We start from the raw sequence: 19,158 nt of genomic DNA, 5'->3' as shown, positions 1-19,158 counted from the left end.
TGTTGGCCAAGTGTCTCTTCAAACTGGGAAAGGCCATGCTGCACAGCCTGCCTCCAAGCGGGCCGCTCTTCTGTTGTGTCCTGTGTGTCTGATTCTAGATTGCAACACCCTTGGGGCAGGGAACTGTCCTCTCATTCTTTGTGACATAGGGAAGGCAATTCATACAAAACAAAATATTCTGGGGCTAGACGAATATTAATATATAATAATAATATACAGTATTTATATACCGCCTTTCTTGGTCTTTATTCAAGACTTTATTCAAGGCGGTTTACACAGGCAGGCTTATTAAATCCATGCAGGGATTTTTACAAATTGAAAGAAGGTTCTCTCTTTCAAGAACCACCACATTCAAGATGTTACACTCCGATCTGGTTTAACATTCTGGCCTCCATCCTCCCACGCTCCGAGCAGATGGAACAGCTCAGCTGCAGCTTGCCAGCTGCTTCAAGGTCGCACGGTGCCGGTGGCCTCGAACTGGCGACCTTGTGGATGTTAATCTTCAGGCAAATGGAGGCTCTACCCTCTAGACCAGACCTCCTGCCCTGACCCAGTTCTTTTAAAATTAAATACTCATGGTCCAATCCTGTCTGGGCCATGAGCTGCCAGGGCATGCTGAGAATAGTCTTCCACTGCATAGCACTGGAACTTGCATAGCAGGGCATGCTGAGAATAGTCCTCCACTGTTACTACCTTCCCCTTGGCAGCTGGTATTACTCAGTGGTTTATCATTTCCAATTCTGGGGATATTCAACATCTCAGGTCTAATAACATTTGGTAGATCCCTGCATCTGCCTAATCGCCTTCATCCAGCCCTTAGTATTCTGTGTTGCAATTGGAACTGGAGGCACTTGTGTTTTGGGTTGATGCTACAGAGTTCTCCTCTGTAAAATAGAAGTCACTTGGTACAAAATGAATCAAGCAGCAGGGTTCCAAGTGTTTCCACACCAAATTTAATTCCTTGACTGTGGCCAAATACTGAGCCCAGTGGAGTCACGGTGTGGTTAAGAGCAGGCTTTGGCCTCCAGAGAAGGCTCCGCAGAATTTGCCAAACTGAATCCGTAAAGCTGAAAGGAGAAAGAGAAGAGAAAAGCCGATTGTCGTTCCGGCGGCACCAAAAGAACAGTAAGCTTGAACTGATGCCCAAGACAGGCAAAAAACCTGCAGGAGGTTGTTGTAAAGGTTTGTCCAGTCATTTCTTTGATGACTTCATTACTGAGCTGGAAACAAACAGCCCTGAAAAAGGAGCCTGCAGGGAGAGAGGCACTGAAAGAATTGCATTGTCGGTTCGAAAAAAAAGGATGTTGTTTTCAGCAACCAACTCTTCGTGTAATTTGGCAGGCATCAGATCTCTCTTAGTTACTGTGACCAACCTGGAATAGATTTCCCTAATTCTCAGTACAGTAAACAGGCAGGACAGTGGCTCTTTGTCAGCTGGCGACAAAGCTGAAAGTGAAGACATGGAACACAGTGGCGGTCAGTGGATGCAGACATTTCCAAGGTGATGTTTTTTCGTATGGTCTAACTCAAGCTATCCTTTCTCTGTTGGTCTGCTAGTTAGAAATTGAAGGCCACAATCCTAACCACTGTTACCCTGCACATGCCTGATCTCGTCTGATCTCGGAAGCTAAGCAGGGTCAGGCCTGGTTAGTACTTGGATGGGAGACTGCCTGGGAATACCGGGTGCTGTAGGCTTATACCATAGTCTTTCGAGACTGAAGGTTGCCAACCAATCCTAACCCACTTTCCAGCAACGACATAAGGGTAATGCAGCTGTGAGGTAGGGGAACAAATATTCCCTTACTTTGAGGTGGCCTCTGTGAGTGCCACCCAACTGCAGGATGCAACACATGCCCCATGGGCACTGCTATGCCACTGCGGGAAAGTCGGTTAGGATTTGGGCTTAAATCACCCCAACTAGAAGCATTTGAGATGACCCAGCTCCCATTGGTTGGTCAGCTTCTTACATTGCCTTGATATTTGGCAGAAGGTCCAGTGACTGGTCTAGACATCCGAGAGCCTCCAAGTGTGGGTCCGAGCAAATATAATTGCTCCCAGTTCCTTCATGTTGTCTTCAAATCCTGGTTCAAAGCAAACCCTTGTTAGTCACAAGGCCCAATCTTATGGTTTTCCTTGCTGTAGCATGCAGCAGCAGCAAAGCAGGCTGTGGTGGAGGTGGCCTAGTGGCTTGGGAGGGGACAAGGAAAATGATCATGTAATGGAAATGCACAAGATACCTTGGAGGAGATAGGATGTGGTGTCAGCAGTGGCCCCTTTAAGGGTTAAAGCCTGGGCATTCCAAAGGGAGCGTGCTGCACAGCTGCAGCCTCATGAAGGCAATAGGGCCCTCAGTCATAAAGGAGAGTTGGGTGTGGGTAGTAGGAGGAGGAAAGTGTGAGACTAGAGTGATGGATTAATGGACTTAGGAACTAATGGCCTATGGAACTGCTGATGGACCCATGGGTGAATGAACTTTGCAGCAGAAACTACTGGACACACTGACATTGGTGCTTGGCTGCCACACCTAAGACATGTGGAGGACCAAGGTGCTGCTGTAGTGGTGAGAGGAGCTGCTGGCAGGAGAGGGGAGGAAAGAGGACCTCTGCAGTCGAACAGGCTACCCTGGAGGTGGGGTCCAGCAGTGCTGCAGGGCAGTAATAGGGCCATTGTTGGGGAAAGAAGGGGGGCTAATTAGCTAAAAGTGAGCATAGGCTCTCTAGGCAGAGCTGGACTGGGAATCAGGCAAAACAGATTGCCAATGGATCTGTTTGGATCTGTGCCAGCTCTTTAGCTGGCGTAAGTCCGAGGAGACAAGAGGGTGTGTTGGCTTGGTCCTCAGGGGATAGCATCTGGTGCAAGTCACCTGTGCCAGGTGCCACATCTCCCACCTCTAACATGCCCCTGGCCCTTCCCATGCTCTGCCCTACCCCACCAACTTACCAAGATCAATGGCCTTCTCTCCCTATCGCTGGGTGCAGGGTCTCTTTGGTATCTCCAGTGGTGGTCCGAAAGCACACAGCTATGAGTGCTTCTGGATCACTGTTTGCAGTGCCATAAGGCCCATTCTGCTGCAGAACACAAGTTCCAGTAGCAGCAACACAGAAAGGAATTGGGCTGGCAATCAATGGGCTGGCCTGGAAATTACTTATTAAAATATTTATATTCCATCTTTCTGTCAAGGATCTTCAAGGCAGCTCAAAAAAAACCAGCCAAGACCAAATTTTAAAACAGTTCATTCATACAGTTGTGAAGAATATAAAAACAGCCCCACCCAGCTGCCAAGAATAGCAGTCAGCAAAGCAGTCGTTTTAGCCTATGACCTTTCCCAAAAAGTCAGGTTTTGGCCACTGTTCTCTGAATGGTGACCAACGAGCCCAACCTGTGTACCTCTTTGGGGATGGCACCTCCCCTCCTTCATGAATTTGTCTAATTTGCCTTTAAAAGCCGTCAAAGCCAGCAGCCATCACCATGTCCTATGACATCAAACTGCATAAAGTAGCCATTTGTTGTATGAAGTAGTAACTGTTGGTATCCTTCAGTCTCGGAAGACTATGGTATTGCGCTGTGAATGGTTGTTCTGGAACAGAGTGTCCTCTCCAGTGCGCAAAGCCTGGGTAGAGTAGATATGGAGGATAGGCTGTTACCCATGCAGCAAATCCCCCCCTCTCCACATCGCTGGAATGGTCCAATGGAAAGGCAGAAGCCAATACGGTTGGTTCCACCGGCGTCGCAGGAGTTGCCAGAACGTGACTGTGTTCAGTCATGAACTGCCTCAGGGGCTCCGGATTTTGCCTCGAGGTTGACTCCTGAAGCCTTTTCCATAACTGGATGTAGCCACAAGGCAGTGGAGGTTTGGGATCAGAGTTTTCCTTCTCTCAGATGAGCTGCCTTTCCAGGTTAACGAGTCCCATCTACCCGGTGGCTGTTTAGTCGCCTCTTACGACACGTACAGCTAAACTGAGGGCCTATTCTTATCCCCCAGCCCTCAGGGGTTATGGAGTAGTGCTGTACTTTATTTTGTCTTTGTGAAATGTGCTGTCAACCAGTTTCTTTAGATCACCTTGAGTTCTAGTATTCTGGGAGGAAATGTCCTCCATACCCTGCATAATTTTGCAAGCATAATACAGTATGTATAAACATTATAATGCAGTGGTTCACAAACTTTTCAGCACTGGGACCCACTTTTTAAAATGACACCCTATCAAGACCCACTTGGTTTACCAGACTTTTTAAAAAGGAGATCTAGAAATTAATCTTATAAATAAATAAATAAATAATAATAGCGGGGGAAAGACCCAGGCAGCGCAATCCTAACTTGTGCCAGAACAGGCAGGCCAGAAGGCCTGCTCTGTATTCAGTGCAAGTTTGGGGCTGGCTGAGGCTCAGCCCAAGGCAAGGGGAAAAATTCCTCTTACCTGGGGACAGCCACAGCAGCCCCAATGGGTCTACTCGGATCTGCGTCACCTGATGAGGTAGCGCAGATCCGAGCAGAACGGAGCAGCCAGGAGCTGCTCCATGCCGCATAAGTGCCGGATCCTGGCCCTGCCTCCCACTCCCCGCCCACAGGAGCACCCGCTGCCTGCCCTCCCCCAACCTGAAATGCCTCCTCCCCACCTCCTCCCTGCCCTCCCCATGCCCCTCTAGATCCCCGCACCAGCTGAGTTCGGCCAGTGCAGACCTACTATGTTCCATTAGCGCCAAGGCTGGATGTGGCTTCCACGGGCCAGTGCATATCCCTGTGCTGGCCCAGCCAACTTGCATGGAGGTGCCAATGTTCTTTTCAGCACGTTTGCCACCCTCCCAGGCCGGCGCAAGGGGCGTGCACCAGCCCAGGGCGCAGTTAGGACTGCACCCTCCAACATTTATCTCCCTGTATTTAAACATTCTTGCAAATTGCAGGTGCTCAGCTATTTGTAGAGCAATTAGCAGTTATCTGATTTTTGAATAGCCTCAGAACTTGAGGCAATTAGTTATCTGATTTTTCCATCATCCTTTGGCCAACTACCAAAAATCAAGTCCCAACCCACAGTTTGGAAACCACTGTTATAACACATGACTTTTTAACAGGGCTATTGACCTGAGGGTCAGTCTTCCACCCTCTGACTATAACCTACTTTACCACAGATCCAATGAAAGACAGAATGCCCTAGGACTGATCTTGTTCATTTTGGTGCCTTTTCCTTTGCAAGTTTTGTATTGTGATTGTTGTTCTTCCACCAGAGTTGTGTTCTTGCCCATCTGTTTCCCAGAGGGGAAAAGGCACTACTCATATCTTGTGGGGAAGAAAGAAACCAGGACTCCATCATTGCTTTTTAATTGCCCAAAAAGCTTCCTTTAAAAAAACAATGAGAACCGCAGCCTGGTCTTAGGGACCAAGCAAGCAGTACAAATACCTTGCATAGGCATTTTAAATAGCTGGCAATCTGCTGCTTTTCTTATTAAAGTGTTACATCAAAGAACATTTGCAAGGAGTGGTCCGCCAGTGAGTTGCTGGCTTTTTGTTATGTACATGCAGAGAAGTCCATCTAGTACCAGTCCACTGTAGTAGAAGGCAATGTTAAGGAAGACATGGAGCAAGGTCAGTAGCTAGGAGGCTGATGATAATGGTGGTGTTCAGTATCCAGTGGCGTTCCCAGAGGGGGGCACTGTGCTAGTTTTTACAGGGTGCCTCAATGTGCCGTATAAGGGCCCCTACCTCTCACCATTGGAGCCATTTCAGGTGGCAAGAACAACAACAACAACAACAACAGTATTTATATACCGCTTTTCAACTAAATGTTCACAAAGTGGTTTACAGAGAAAAATCAAATAACTAAATGGCTCCCTGTCCCAAAAGGGCTCACAATCTAAAAAGATGCAAAAAAGAATACCAGCAGACAGCCACTAAAACAGACAGTGCTGGGGTGAGGTGGGCCAGTTACTCTCCCCCTGCTAAAAAAAGGAGCACCCACTTGAAAAAGTGCCTCTTACCCAATTAGCAGGGGTTACTAATCTCCTCTGCTTTGCTCTTGTCGCCCAGAATGGCTCCAATGGTGACTTACATGGTGTGTTGAGGAGCCCTGCAAAATTTAGTACTGTGCCCCCCTCTGGGAATGCCACTGGCAATATCCACTGCAATGCCTAACCCTGAGCCTTGAAGACGTATTTCTCACAACATACAGTTTGGGAGTTAAGTAAATGACATAGTGAAAGGTTCCCTGAGCCCAAAGCACCCATCCACACCTGAGAGCGTGTGTCCTTATGAGTCACGGCCCAGGCCTTGCCTCTCTCCAATCAGTCTTTGCTTGACCTGAGTGCTTCTGCTGTATCTCTGTGAGTCTGGTCCTATGCATGTCTGCTCAGAAATAAGTCTCATTATGGTCAGTGGGGCTTACACCCAGATAACTACAGTCTGTCATCATGCCACAGAATTATCCGTGATGTTGCCGTTTGTGTATCTGCATGAGGCACCGTTCTGGGACGCCAACTTCCAACTAGGCAGAAAGACATAGGATGCCTTTCATGTCTGTAGTATGGTAGCATCCTTTTTGGGACCTCCCTTTTCAGGACCAAATTTCATGGATAGTTAAATCGGCAAACCAGAAGTGCCTTTCAGAAGCCTCCATGAGGCCTTCTGAGGCACAGGTAGGTCACATCTCAGACCTCCCGGATGCAGCTAGAAGATACTTCTGGTCACATCCGAGAGGTCTCAGAGGCCCTCCAACTTTGGGCTCAGCATCTGCGGATGTTCAAATTCGCGGATGTCAAACCCGCGGATTAGAAGGGCCCACTGTATAGATATGCTCTGAAAATAAAAGAGAGGAGTTAGTATGGACATATACATCTTTAAAAAATTGATCTGGGTTCCATTTTTACAGCCTGGGGTTAACGATAGGCTTTGAGTCCAAAATGACTGGAGACTTCTGCTATAAGGGGAGGTCACCCTGCCGTCTCACAATTATGCTTCATTACATGAACATTGAGAATTGCTAACAGAACGTTCATGGCTTGGTTTTCCATCTCTGGTTCACCTTTGCTTCATTTGGCTTCCTTCTGGTATCTACGGCCGCTCTCTGTATCTCTCTATCACTGGAGGAAGGAAATCGCTTTGCTGGCAGTTTCCTCAGAGCCACTGTGTGCTGCAGGGCTGACTAAACAGACTGGGATGGGCCAAAAAAAATATTGCCTTGATTTGAGTTATTGTGTTTGGGGGAATTGAGAAATGAAAGATACGCTGTATTGTGCAAATACCATTTGAAGGGTCTCCAGGAGGTGGCGTGACTCATGGCTTCCACATCATAACCAACAATTCAGCGGCCTTGAATGGCATGTGGTAACCTATTAGGGTGAACTGGACAAAAATATTGTCTTAAATGTTGGCTTTGGTTTCTGTTCTTTGGAAGCTCTTGTAGAATGATTTGAATGCTGGTTTTTAGTTTTTGTGTTTTTTAACCTTCTGTTTCCTCTCCGAACCAGTGTGTTTTGGCAACCTTGTAATTATTAATCCTTCCCATTTCGTCAGTCATCATCAGTTGTTGATTGCAATATACTCACTGGGTCATGATTCTTTTGATTCGTTTGTTTATAGTAGGACAGCCGACCAATAGCCCATGGGCCTCATCTTTCCCAGTCCTGTCTGGAGATCCTGGGGACTGATCTTAAAACCTTCTGCATGCAAAGCGTGTTGATCTACCACAGACCTGTGGCCCTTTCCTAAGCTAACTGACACTCTTGGACCAACTGCTATCTTTTGTGGGGTTGTCATCAGAATAAAATGGGAGTATTGTGTCCAGTTCTGGTCGCCGCATCTCAAAAAACACAGTGGAAATGGAAAAGGTGCAAAAGAGAGCGACTAAGATGATTACTGGTCTGGGGCACCTTCCTTATGAGGAAAGGCTACAGCATTTGGGCCTGTTAAGCCTAGAAAAGAGGCGCCTGAAGGGGGACATGATTGAGACATACAAAATTATGCAGGGGATGGACAGAGTGAATAGAGAGATGCTCTTTACACTCTCACATAACACCAGAACCAGGGAACATCCACTAAAATTGACTTTTGGGAGAGTTAGGACAAAAGAAAATATTTCTTTACTGAGCGTGTGGTTGGTCTGTGGAACTCCTTGCCACAGGATGTGATGATGGCATCTGACCTGAATGCCTTTAAAAGGGGATTGGACAAGTTTCTGGAGGAAAAATCGATTACAGGTTACAAGCCATGATGTGTATGTGCAACCTCCTGATTTTAGAAATGCCAAATTCTGACAAATTCTGCTATGTCAGAATGCCAGATGCAAGGGAGGGCACCAGGATGAGGTCTCTTGTTATCTAGTGTGCTCCCTGGGACATTTGGTGGGCCGCTGTGAGATACAGGAAGCTGGACTAGATGGGCCATGGCCTGATCCAGTGGGGCTGTTCTTATGGGAACAACACACAAGTAAATTGGCCCCAAGAGGGTTCTCTGCTGTAACAAGAGTATATTGAAGTATATATCTAATTATGCTTCTTGCTGCATAAGGGTCAAAACCTATCTAATTTTCCAGCACCAGTGCAGTTGTGCCAATGGGGCATGCATTGCATCTTGAAGTGGGGGGGGGGGCAATCATGGAGGCCTCCTCCAGGTGAGGGAACTTTTGTTCCCTTTCCTCAAGGCTGCACTGTGGCCTACACCAGCACTGGAAAGTTGGTTGGGATTGGGCCTTAAGAGAGTAAATCAATTCTGTTTCTCCAACACATCTTCCCTCCCTTTCTTTCTTAGGGGATGGCCTTTACTCTTGAAGAGAGACTCCAGCTTGGGATTCATGGCCTGCTTCCACCTTGCTTCTTGAGCCAAGATGTTCAGGTCCTCCGTGTACTCAAAAGCTACGAGACCAAATCTAACGATCTAGACAAGTAAGCAGTTGGGAACCAAGAGAGTTTTGGTAAAGCCTACAGATGGAACTCAGTGTTGTAGAGGAAGTGTAGAAGAGTTTCCCTACTCTTGGTTTATTTTTTTATTTATATATTTGTTTTATAATTTATATGACCTGAGTTCAAGTCTCTGCTCACCCATGAAGCTAACCTTGATCCAGCCACTGTCTTTCAGCTGAACCTGTCATGCAACCCAGTTTAAAATACAACACAGCAACATGGTAGCATAATTAAAAAGATGTAATTGGAACACAGTTATCCACAGAGATTAACAAAACCCACAATTCAGGGGGAACAAACTATTCAGTATCAAAGGCCCATCTAAACAGACCAGATTTCATCAGTGTCCAGCACGTTGAAATGGAATTGTACCTCCAGAACATTTGTATGCTTCCATGAAATATGGCCCCATCCCAGCCACATCCTCGCTACCTCTTGGGCACTTTCCCATTTTTGTAGGTCACTTTAAAGCCTCCCTGCATAACTGAATAACGTGTGCCCCAACAAGGTATAATCTTTGCGTTGGGGGTGGGGTGGGGTTTCACTTGCAGTCCTTTTATCCAGTGCCACATGTGTTTCTACCCAAGTAAAAATTAGCAAATACCATAGTCTTGCTGTGATGTGGCAGGTAGAGGGTTAGGGTAGAGGATTATACATTATAAATCTATCTTATACTGAGTCAGAATATTGGTCTGTCTAGCCTAGGATTCTTTGCTTTGACCAGTGGCTGCCCTTCAAGGTCTCCGGTGGAGTTCCTTCCAGCTTCTGCTACTCAAGATCTTTCTTAGTGATATTGTCTCTTCTCACTTTTATTTCTCCCCCTCTTCCCAGATACATCATCCTTATGACTTTGCAAGACCGAAATGAGAAGCTGTTCTACCGAGTTCTCACATCGGACATAGAAAGATTCATGCCGATAGTATATACTCCGACCGTTGGCTTGGCCTGCCAACAGTATGGGTTGGCTTTCAGGAGGCCTCGGTGAGTAGGCAGAACTTTTTTTTTTATTGCCCTTACTCCTGCCTCGCTTTCTTTGCTAACTGGAAATGCATGTTCGTTTGCACTTAGTACACATCTTTTTGTGGGTGGTCCCCAGAAGGAGAGGACAGGAAATGTGGTTTGTGATCAAACGATGTAGCTATCAAACAGCTTGGGGTGTGTGCACATGTGTATGTGTTCTTAATGACAAGCTGGAGGGAATTCCTGCTTTTTCCCTATAAACAGCAAAACAAGAGTAGTTTTGTTCTAGAACAGTACAGTACAGTCTGAGTAATCTAACCACAAAATGTCACTATGAATTCTCTCTTTAACCTTCCTCCGTCAGCTTCATAACCTTTCAGATTCTTGTTGTCTTGCTGTGCAGCCCCTGGAGGTAATAACAATAAAGTATTCTGTTTTATTCTGAGGGTACTAAAACGCCTTTTGCTGAGTCAGGGAGTCAGAAGTTGTTGCATATGGTCATCCTTGCTGCAGATTGAGGGATGTTGACCAGCCACCACCTGGGTGGCAAAGAGACAGGGAATAGGCAAAGAGGTTTGATAGAGAGAGAAAGAGAGAGAGAGAGAGAGACCGGGCAAAGCAAGGCAAAAGAGACACACACCCCCAATAAAAGCCCCACAGACTGCCTTAAACTGCTTTAAGCAGTGGCTGTTGATCTGCCTGCCAGCAACCACTTCCTGCTTTGTTTTTAACTCCGTTGGCTATTGATTTTGATCCCACTGTGGCATACATGGCTTCCCCTTGTTTTAATCTCACAGCAACCCTGTGAGGAAGGCAAGTCTTGGAGAGAGTGACTGGCGAAAGGTTACCCAGTAAACTTGATGGCTAAATTAGAGCCTGGGTCTCCCCAATGCTTTCACACATCTACAGTTCTGGATACACCCTATGCATGTCATTATATGTCTATGTAATGAGAAATCCAGAAAAGTCGGCAGTCCGCAAAACATTTTACTAGCCTGCTTTCCCCAGATTTATCTTCATTATTAATTGATGCATGTCAATGGCCTGGAAGGTAAAAAGCAACCAAGTCTGTCCCAAATTGTCAAAACTGGCCCATTGACGTTGTCCATCTGTGCAGGAATCATCTTTCAAAAAGCATTCCTCCAATACTTGAAGAAAGGGAGAAGCCTCCTCCCACCCCAAAAAGCCGACCTGCCACTTGGTGATGCTACCTACCCTCGGTGGCTTATCACTGGTGTCCTCCCAGTGCTGAGGCCCAGGGCTGACTGTTGCTGGCCCAGCACCGACACTCCCTCCTCCACAGGTACTACTTTGCGTGCTTTACGACATGTTGGTTGCACCCAGTACCGGAGGTGTGCTTGTACCACCAGCGCTCAAGCCCTTAGGATTGGGCTCTGAGTTTCACTGCAGTTGTGGGACTTGCTTCTGAATAAACATACTTAGGATTGCCCTGCAAATGTTTTTAATCTATTACTACTACTACTACTACTACTACTACTACTACTACTACTACTACTACTACTAATAATAATAATAATAATAATAATAATAATACAGGTATTTATATACCGCCTTTCTTGGTCTTAATTCAAGACTTTATTCAAGGCGGTTTACATAGGCAGGCTTATTAAATCCCCGTAGGGATTTTTACAATTTGAAAGAATGTTCTATCTTACAAGAACCACAACATTTAGGTGTTACTTTCTTGATCTGGCTTCACATTCTGGCCTCCATCCTCCCACGCTCAGAGCAGATGGAATAGCTCGGCTCAGCTTGTCAGCTGCTTCAAGGTCACACGGTGCCGGTGGCCTCGAACTGGCGACCTTCGGATGTTATCTTCAGGCAAATGGAGGCTCTACCCTCTAGACCAGACCTCCTGCCCTATTAATCAAGTGACTAAACACTGCAGCTCTAATTTATGTGCTCGGAAAGTTATTATTATTATTATTATTATTAACTATTTATATACCGCTTTTCAACAAAAAGTTCACAAAGCTCACAAAGTACTACGTTTTAGTGAGGTGATCCACAGATAAAAATCTTTTCTGACTCTTTGTGACTATGTTTAACTTAACAAGCATGGCCATGATTTCTCCGAGTATTTGGAAGGTTACAAAATGCCAGCATAGCCTTTGTACACCGAGATTCGCTTTTTAAATTATCCTTCTTGATTGTTGTAATAGCCATAACCTATAACTGAAGTCATTTGTGTGCAGTAGAGAAAGGACAAATCTGAATAATGCACATGTTTTGCCAAGACTATTTTCCCCCACTCTATGATTGTGTAAGATTTGGATACATTATAATAATTTAACTTAACAGAATTTTTCTCTTTGTTCTGTGCATAATGACAACAGCAACCAATTGGACAGATTTCTATTTTGGATCCAAAACAACTTTGGATCTATTGTTGTTTTACTCGCCCTGCTTTTTCATTCTTTAGACATACCTCTTCCGTCTCACCCAAATTCAGACAACTAGTTTGATAGACTCCAAAAATTAAGCAGGTAAAGAAAAATAGTTTTGTAACCATTCACTCTTGTGGTGCTAAGACAGCCCATGTGTGTCAGGCACTGAGCCTCAGATGCTGCGTTATGTGGGGTTCTGTGATGCTTTGCCTCCAGGTTTAAAAAAAATCCAAACCATCTGGAGGCAGGTTGCGTCTGAGCCAGTAGTGTAGCTACAGGGGCAGCGGTGCAGTAAGTATTGCAGGTGCTGCAACGCGACTTGTAAGCGGCCCCTCCCACTTGCCATCGGAGCACTTCAGGACAGCGATGGCAATGTGCGCAATGCACTGAATATATGATTATACGATGCTTGTCCCACTCATTGGTCATGCTCTCTATGCAGATGCTGTGCACTTTGCATGAGTTGAAAAGGGAGCCAACATTCCTTTTCCTAACTTACAGGAGAGACAGTGGCGTCACTAGGGTTTGTCTCACCCCCATGATGGACTCCTCCCATGCAGTGGGCGGGGCAGCATCCTGGGTGGTGGGCATGGCAGCTCATCATTGCACTGCCCCACTGGTTTTTTGGGTATAACTTTTGCTAAAATAGAGATATTTCAACTTGGTTTTTATTAATGCATTCTGCTGTAAATTACATATTGATTGATATGTAACATAGTATTATTCTTAAAAACTGTGATTTTAACAATTTTTGCCAATAGTGGTGTCATCACCACCACCCCTGTACACATCACCTGGTGCGACCCGTACCCCTCTAGCGATGCCACTGAATAGATATAAAGGTCTTTGGGATGAGATAAGCTCTGCCGGGGGGCAGATTGGAGCCAGTCCTTTACCCCTACTGTAAACGCAGCTCAGCATTAGTTACACAGAGGATGGAAAATAAAAAAGAATGGAAACCAAGGAAGATAAGGGCTGTGCTTCTGTTTTTGGAACTACTTCCCCATGGAAGCATGGTCCACTGTATGCGCTGATTGAAGAGAAACACATTCCCAAGCTGAATAGCAGGACAGGTTCTTGGGCTTGTTGGCTGGTAGGCATTCTTTAGCTTCTGAGAGAAATAACTGTTTCTGTGCCTGGAAGTATAGAGAAAACAGATGTAGAGAGACCATTTGATGAAGGAAAGCAAAAGAAATAGGAAAAGGAATTTTGGCTCCCTTCTCAATAAACATAAAACCACAGTAAATATCTCAGAAATGCTTTCCTCCCATTTCAGAAACCCTTCGCTGCTTATTTAAAAATAATCATCTTGCATCCCACAGAGAACTTTTTTCCCAGTGAAGAGATTGTACATTGCAGTATTAATCTTCCAGCCGTGCTTGAAATCAGCTTTCTGTGTGAATGCAGGCACGTGTATGAATGAACAGCTTAGAGCAGTGTTTCTCAAACTGTGGGTCGGGACCCACTAGGTGGGTTATGAGCCAATTTCAGGTGGGTCCCCATTCATTTCAATATTTTATTTTTAATATATTAGACTTGATGCTACTGTGGTATGTGACTACATTGGGGAAATCTTACAAATCTCTAACTTTAACAGGCTACTCTGTATATGCTTTTAACAACGAGTCAAAAATGAGTCAAAACAATGAGTCAATGAGTGAGGGGCTTACTCCTGGGTATGTGTGGGTTAAGATTGTTAAAACCTTTCCTGCTTGATGGCATCACTTCTGGTAATGACATCATTTATGGTGGGTCCTTACAGATTCTCATTCTAAAAAGTGGGTTCAGGTGCTATATGGGTGAAAACCACTGGCTTAGAGAACTTGTGTATAGTTATGGTGTCAGATGCTGGAGACAAGACAGAAGACATCCATCACCTTCATTCTTCACTTGTGAACTGCCAGAAAGTAGCTGGCTGTCCATTGTTGGAAAAAGAGTACTAGGCAAGAGAGACTTTTAATCCATCAAGGCAACTTGCACCACCTTCATTTCTCTTCTCACCTCTTTGTCATAGCATCTGGTTGAACCCACATGATACATAAGAACAGCCCCACTGGATCAGGCCATAGGCCCATTTAGTCCAGCTTCCTATATCTCACAGCGGCCCCACCAAATGCCCCAGGGAGCACACCTGATAACAAGAGACCTCATCCTGGTGCCCTTCCTTGCATCTGACATAGCCCATTTCTAAAATCAGGAAGTAGCAGATACACATCATGGCTTGTAACCTGTAATGGATTTTTCCTCCAGAAACTTGTCCAATCCCCAATCCCCTTTTAAAGGTGTCCAGGCCAGATGACATCACCACATCCTGTGGCAAGGAGTTCCACAGACCAACCACAAGCTGAGTAAAGAAATAGTTTCTTTTGTCTGTCCTAATTCTCCCAGCACTCAATTTTAGTGCATGTCCCTTGGTTCTGGTGTTATGTGAGAGTGTAAAGAGCATCTCTCTATCCACTTTATCCTTCCCATGCATAATTTGTATGTCTCATTCATGTCCCCCCTCAGGCATCAATTTTCTAGGCTGAAGAGGCCCAAATGCCGTAGCCTTTCCTCATAAGGAAGGTGCCCCAGCTCAGCAATCATCTTAGTTGCCCTCTTTTGCACCTTTTCCATTTCCACTATATCCTTTTTGAGATGCGGCGACCAGAACTGGACACAATACTCCAGGTGTGGCCTTACCATCGATTTGTACAACAGCATTATAATATTAGCTGTTTTGTTCTCAATACCTTTTCTAATGATCCCAAGCATAGAATTGGCCTTCTTCACTGCCGCCGCACATTGGGTCGACGCTTTTATTGACTTGTCCACCACCACCCCAAGATCTCTCTCCTGATCTATCACGGACAGCTCAGAACCCAATTTATCAATTTAATCAATTTAAACAGTCAATTTAAAATACAAACAAAGATACAAATAAAGATACAAATAAACATTAAAAATACAAAACACTTTAAAGCAATTAAAACAAGATAAAATACATAGCAGCAGATTCATCATGCTGCGTGTTGTCCTTCCCCTCCTCCTATCAACCAGTGATTGGAGTTGGGGCATACAGCATGATGATATGTCAAAATATCTCCCCTTCTCATAACACATTGGTTCTCAGACCCTAAGAACTTAAGTCCAGTCCCTCTAGATCTCTGAGGTTTAAGGATGTGTTTGTCCAGCAAATATTCATAATCATGACTTGGAAACTGCATCTCCTGGCCCCCTTACTAAGTCCTGTTATAAAATATGCAGTGACAGCTTCACAGTGTTTATTCAGCAAAGGAAGGGTGCCCTTTTCTCCCTTTTTTTCCTGCTTGTGAATTATTAGGATTTTTCCCTTGAAACAGCAGTGTAAACACGTAATTTAATTCTTTTTTCAAACCCAAACAAAAAAAAAATGCCTTGGCTCTTTGCTTTTTTAAATCTGTAACCATTAGCCAAGTCTTTGCACGTACATGCAATAAGCACATCTATAAAAAGCAATGATTAGTCACTGAAGTTATTTCAACCCATCAGATGGTTAATAATGCTGTGTTTGGAGAAATTAAGTGCAGGCTGAAACAGAGCTCCACTTGCACAAGCCTCTTTCTCAGACCATGTTCTTGTTAGTTTAAGCTTTCCCTAAAGGACTAAACAATTTTGAGATGTTTGGTTTGCAAATTTTCAGAGCCTTAATGCAGTTGCCACAGTGATTGCAAAAAGAATATCTGCAAACATAATTAGTGATGGGAGTGGCCCCTTGAAAAGCTCTCCAGGGACCCATACTTCATTGCACTGCACTTTCGTGTTTCAGTTCTGGAAACAAAACACAAATCTTTATGCCCTTTTTAATAAATATTGCTGAGTGAAAGAGTAATTAAATCTTATAGAGTGATCTGTGTTTTGTGGAGCAGCCTGGGATCCGTAGATCTGTTGGGGAATAAGGGGGAAGCTCTGAAGATTGAAGCTGGATATAAATCCAACTCTTAAACAGCCAGTGAGAAGATGTTAATTTTAGACATCAAGACTGCATGTCTTAAGGGCCAAATCCTATTAGGCTGCTGAGCCACCAGAACTCATGTTCCAGTGGTGCAGCATGCTTTAGGGCTGTTGCAAAAGGCAACACTCCATAGAGCAGGTGTTCCCAAAGTGGTGGGCTGTAACCCATCATGAATGGAAAGTGGGCCATTTCCCCTTAAGGGGAATGGCCCAGGAATAGGTGCCCCGATGGCGCTGCAGGGATCCATGGCCATGTTAATCTACCGGATGGGGGGTTGTGAAGCCTCTCGGAGGGTCCTGCAGGCTTACAGCCTCCTCTGAGAACCTCCCCACTGCAGCAATGAGCTCCAATCAGTGATCAGAGCCCACTTCCAGTTTGCAGTTGGACCTCTGATCCCTTTAGAAAATATACTAATTGCTTTTCTGTTTGAAAAGGCACCCAAAAGTATACAGGTAGAGCCTATTTATCCGCATTAGTTCTATTCCGTGACTCGGTGCGATTAACAAAAAACACGTTGTGCTGAGTCCATAGAGTTAGAGTCCATAGAACAAATAGGCTGCAGCCTGACACTTCCGGTTGGAAGGAAACTAAGGCAGATGTTCTCAATCCCCTCCGTACTCAGTCCTCCTGTTGCCAGTTGTCCTGCTTCTTTCACAGTTGGAATGGTGAGCTTGCTTGGGAAGGCTTGCTGGAGCATGAGAGCCTGCATCATCTGGGGGGGGGGGGTGGAATTTGGCAAACACTCCCTGGGTTTTTTAAAGCAATCCCCTCTCCTCCCCCTCCTGAGCCCTCCCCGTTGCCAGCTGCCCAGCTTCTTTCACAGGTGGGATGCTGATCTTTTAAGAGTCCAGCCCTATGCGTTTCTGCTAGGAAGTAAGCCCCATTCCAGTCAATGGGGCTTACTCCCAGGAAAGTGTGGAGAAGATTGGGCTGTAAATCGAAGGCTTTGTGATAGCCTGCACCATCTGGGGGGGAGCCTTTTTTCAGTGTTCTGGGCTGCCTGGAAATTGAATGAGAAACGGAAAGAAACAGAAACGGAGCCAGCACAGGGCAAAAGAGGCAAAGGTGTGTGTGACATTCAGTACCCCACCCCATTCTCATTGAGACTTATCAGGCAATCTTAACTAACCCCCCTCCCACCAACAGAGCATGTGCTGCATCCTGGAGGGGGGTGAAATTCACTAAATTCTCCTCATGATAAATGGTGGTTGGCAACCTTCAGTCTCGAAAGACTATGGTAGAAGCCTACAGCACCCGGTATTCCCAAGCGGTCTCCCATCCAAGTACTAACCAGGCCTGACCCTGCTTAGCTTCCGAATCAGACGAGATCGGGCATGCGCAGGATAAGGGAACTTTCATTCCCTTACCTGAGGCAAGCCTATGCTGCCCAAAAGGGTTTCATCAGATCAGTGCCAACCATTTTGCTGGCACAGGTCAGAGGGCAGGAAAGGAGAGGGAAGGGGAGAGGGAATGGAGTCAAGATCCATCACAAGTCACTGCTGCTGGGAACCACTCCATCTGTATCCTGTTCCGCTCTCCTTGCTCAGAAACTCCACTGCTCCTCCTCTTCCCTGTCCTGTCTCACCCATCCCCACCTTCGTGATGGCTTGTCTGCCTTAGTGCATGTTGTCCTCTGTGGCAACTACTGTGTCCACTACCACCATTTGCAATAGGATCCACTTAATGACTGCAACAAGATCTCATAAAAACTGAAGATACCATGTAGAAACTTGGAGTTAAACTCTCTTATGTAAAGGCACAGGAAAAACACAAGTTCAGAGCTTCACTAAGAGGTTTTTTTATGTTGACACTTAGGGAAGGAAAAAGGAGGATAGTGTTTTGAGGGCTTCTCTCTGAAGAGCAAGAGAGATATACCATTTTTTCCCCACTGAATTTGTAAACAAGCAATTGCGTTTACGTAAAAGATCTTGCAGAGTTAAGGTTCTCAGTTTGCACAAAATCATTCTATTTCTCCAGCATTTTGCTTTTTTCTCAGGCAGACGGATTACAAAAGTTAACCTCCAGCCGCTCTGGAACTGCTGCTGGTCTCTGCCCTGGTATCAGATTTTCCCCCAATTTTCCAATGGTATTGTGAAATATGCCAAGTTTCTCCCACCAGATAAATCTTCAGCTTTTTAATGCATTTGACTTTGTAACCCTGTCTGAAGTCATCAACTGAAGGGAAATCATACTGGGACTTAGACCCATAACAACATAAGGACTATTTACACATTAAACTGTACCCAGGTACAGTCACATATTCTGTTCAGCACAGGTACAGTCTGTGTACAGTATACAGAGATTGTTGAACTGTAAAAATGAACCTGAGTACAGTCATTTACCTAGAAACATGTACCCAGATACAGACAGTCTGTAAGCAGGTATAGCATGACATGTGAGCAAGCCTACAGCAAGTGCCATTTTAAGAGGCATTCTTTCCAGGGTGTTAGAGGGAATGCCTCTTCTCAGATAAGACACTCTGACCCAGAATTGACCACCAGATGCATTTAAGCCAGTCACCTATATTTCTCCTAATGATCCAAGCCACAGAGCAGACCCCTTTGGTTGCTGTGAAGCAGGGCATTTTCGGGCATTTGGTGATGACATCATACATCATCACCAACTTCTAGTTCAGCGGAGCTCCGAGCTGCGAGTGTTCGGCTTTGAGCTGTGTGGCTGCCTGACCACACAGTTTACCAAGAATAATTCTAATCACTACTATAGCTATTGCAGCACAATCCTAACTTGCACTAGCCCTGCCTCCCGCTCCCTAGCCCACCTGCCCGCTCCCGGGAACACCCGCTGCCTGCCATCCCCCCGCCCTTAAACACCACCCCCATGCCCCCCCCCAGCTCGGCCAACAGTTGAGCTTGGCCGACGCAAATTTACCCCACCAGGCATGGATCTGGCACGGGGAGGCCAGCAATATTC

The 19,158-nt window shown here is 45.5% G+C and overlaps 1 protein-coding gene and 1 pseudogene across 1 annotated transcript in view; both read left to right on the top strand.

Annotated features, from left to right (window-relative positions):
- The window catches only part of ME3 (malic enzyme 3), a 107,944-nt gene that overhangs the window by 44,033 nt on the left and 44,753 nt on the right, over positions 1 to 19,158 (top strand). Inside the window, exons 3-4 of the mRNA XM_066619332.1 lie at positions 8,735 to 8,868; positions 9,718 to 9,867. Of these exons, the coding sequence (XP_066475429.1) occupies positions 8,735 to 8,868; positions 9,718 to 9,867 (284 nt within the window). The remainder of the gene's footprint in view (positions 1 to 8,734; positions 8,869 to 9,717; positions 9,868 to 19,158) is intronic.
- On the top strand, positions 1,578 to 1,695 carry LOC136646577 (5S ribosomal RNA; annotated as a pseudogene).

This window comes from Tiliqua scincoides, chromosome 3 (genome assembly GCF_035046505.1).
Source record: "Tiliqua scincoides isolate rTilSci1 chromosome 3, rTilSci1.hap2, whole genome shotgun sequence".
Lineage (NCBI taxonomy): Eukaryota > Metazoa > Chordata > Lepidosauria > Squamata > Scincidae > Tiliqua > Tiliqua scincoides.
This window is presented reverse-complemented; position numbering and strand designations above follow the sequence as displayed.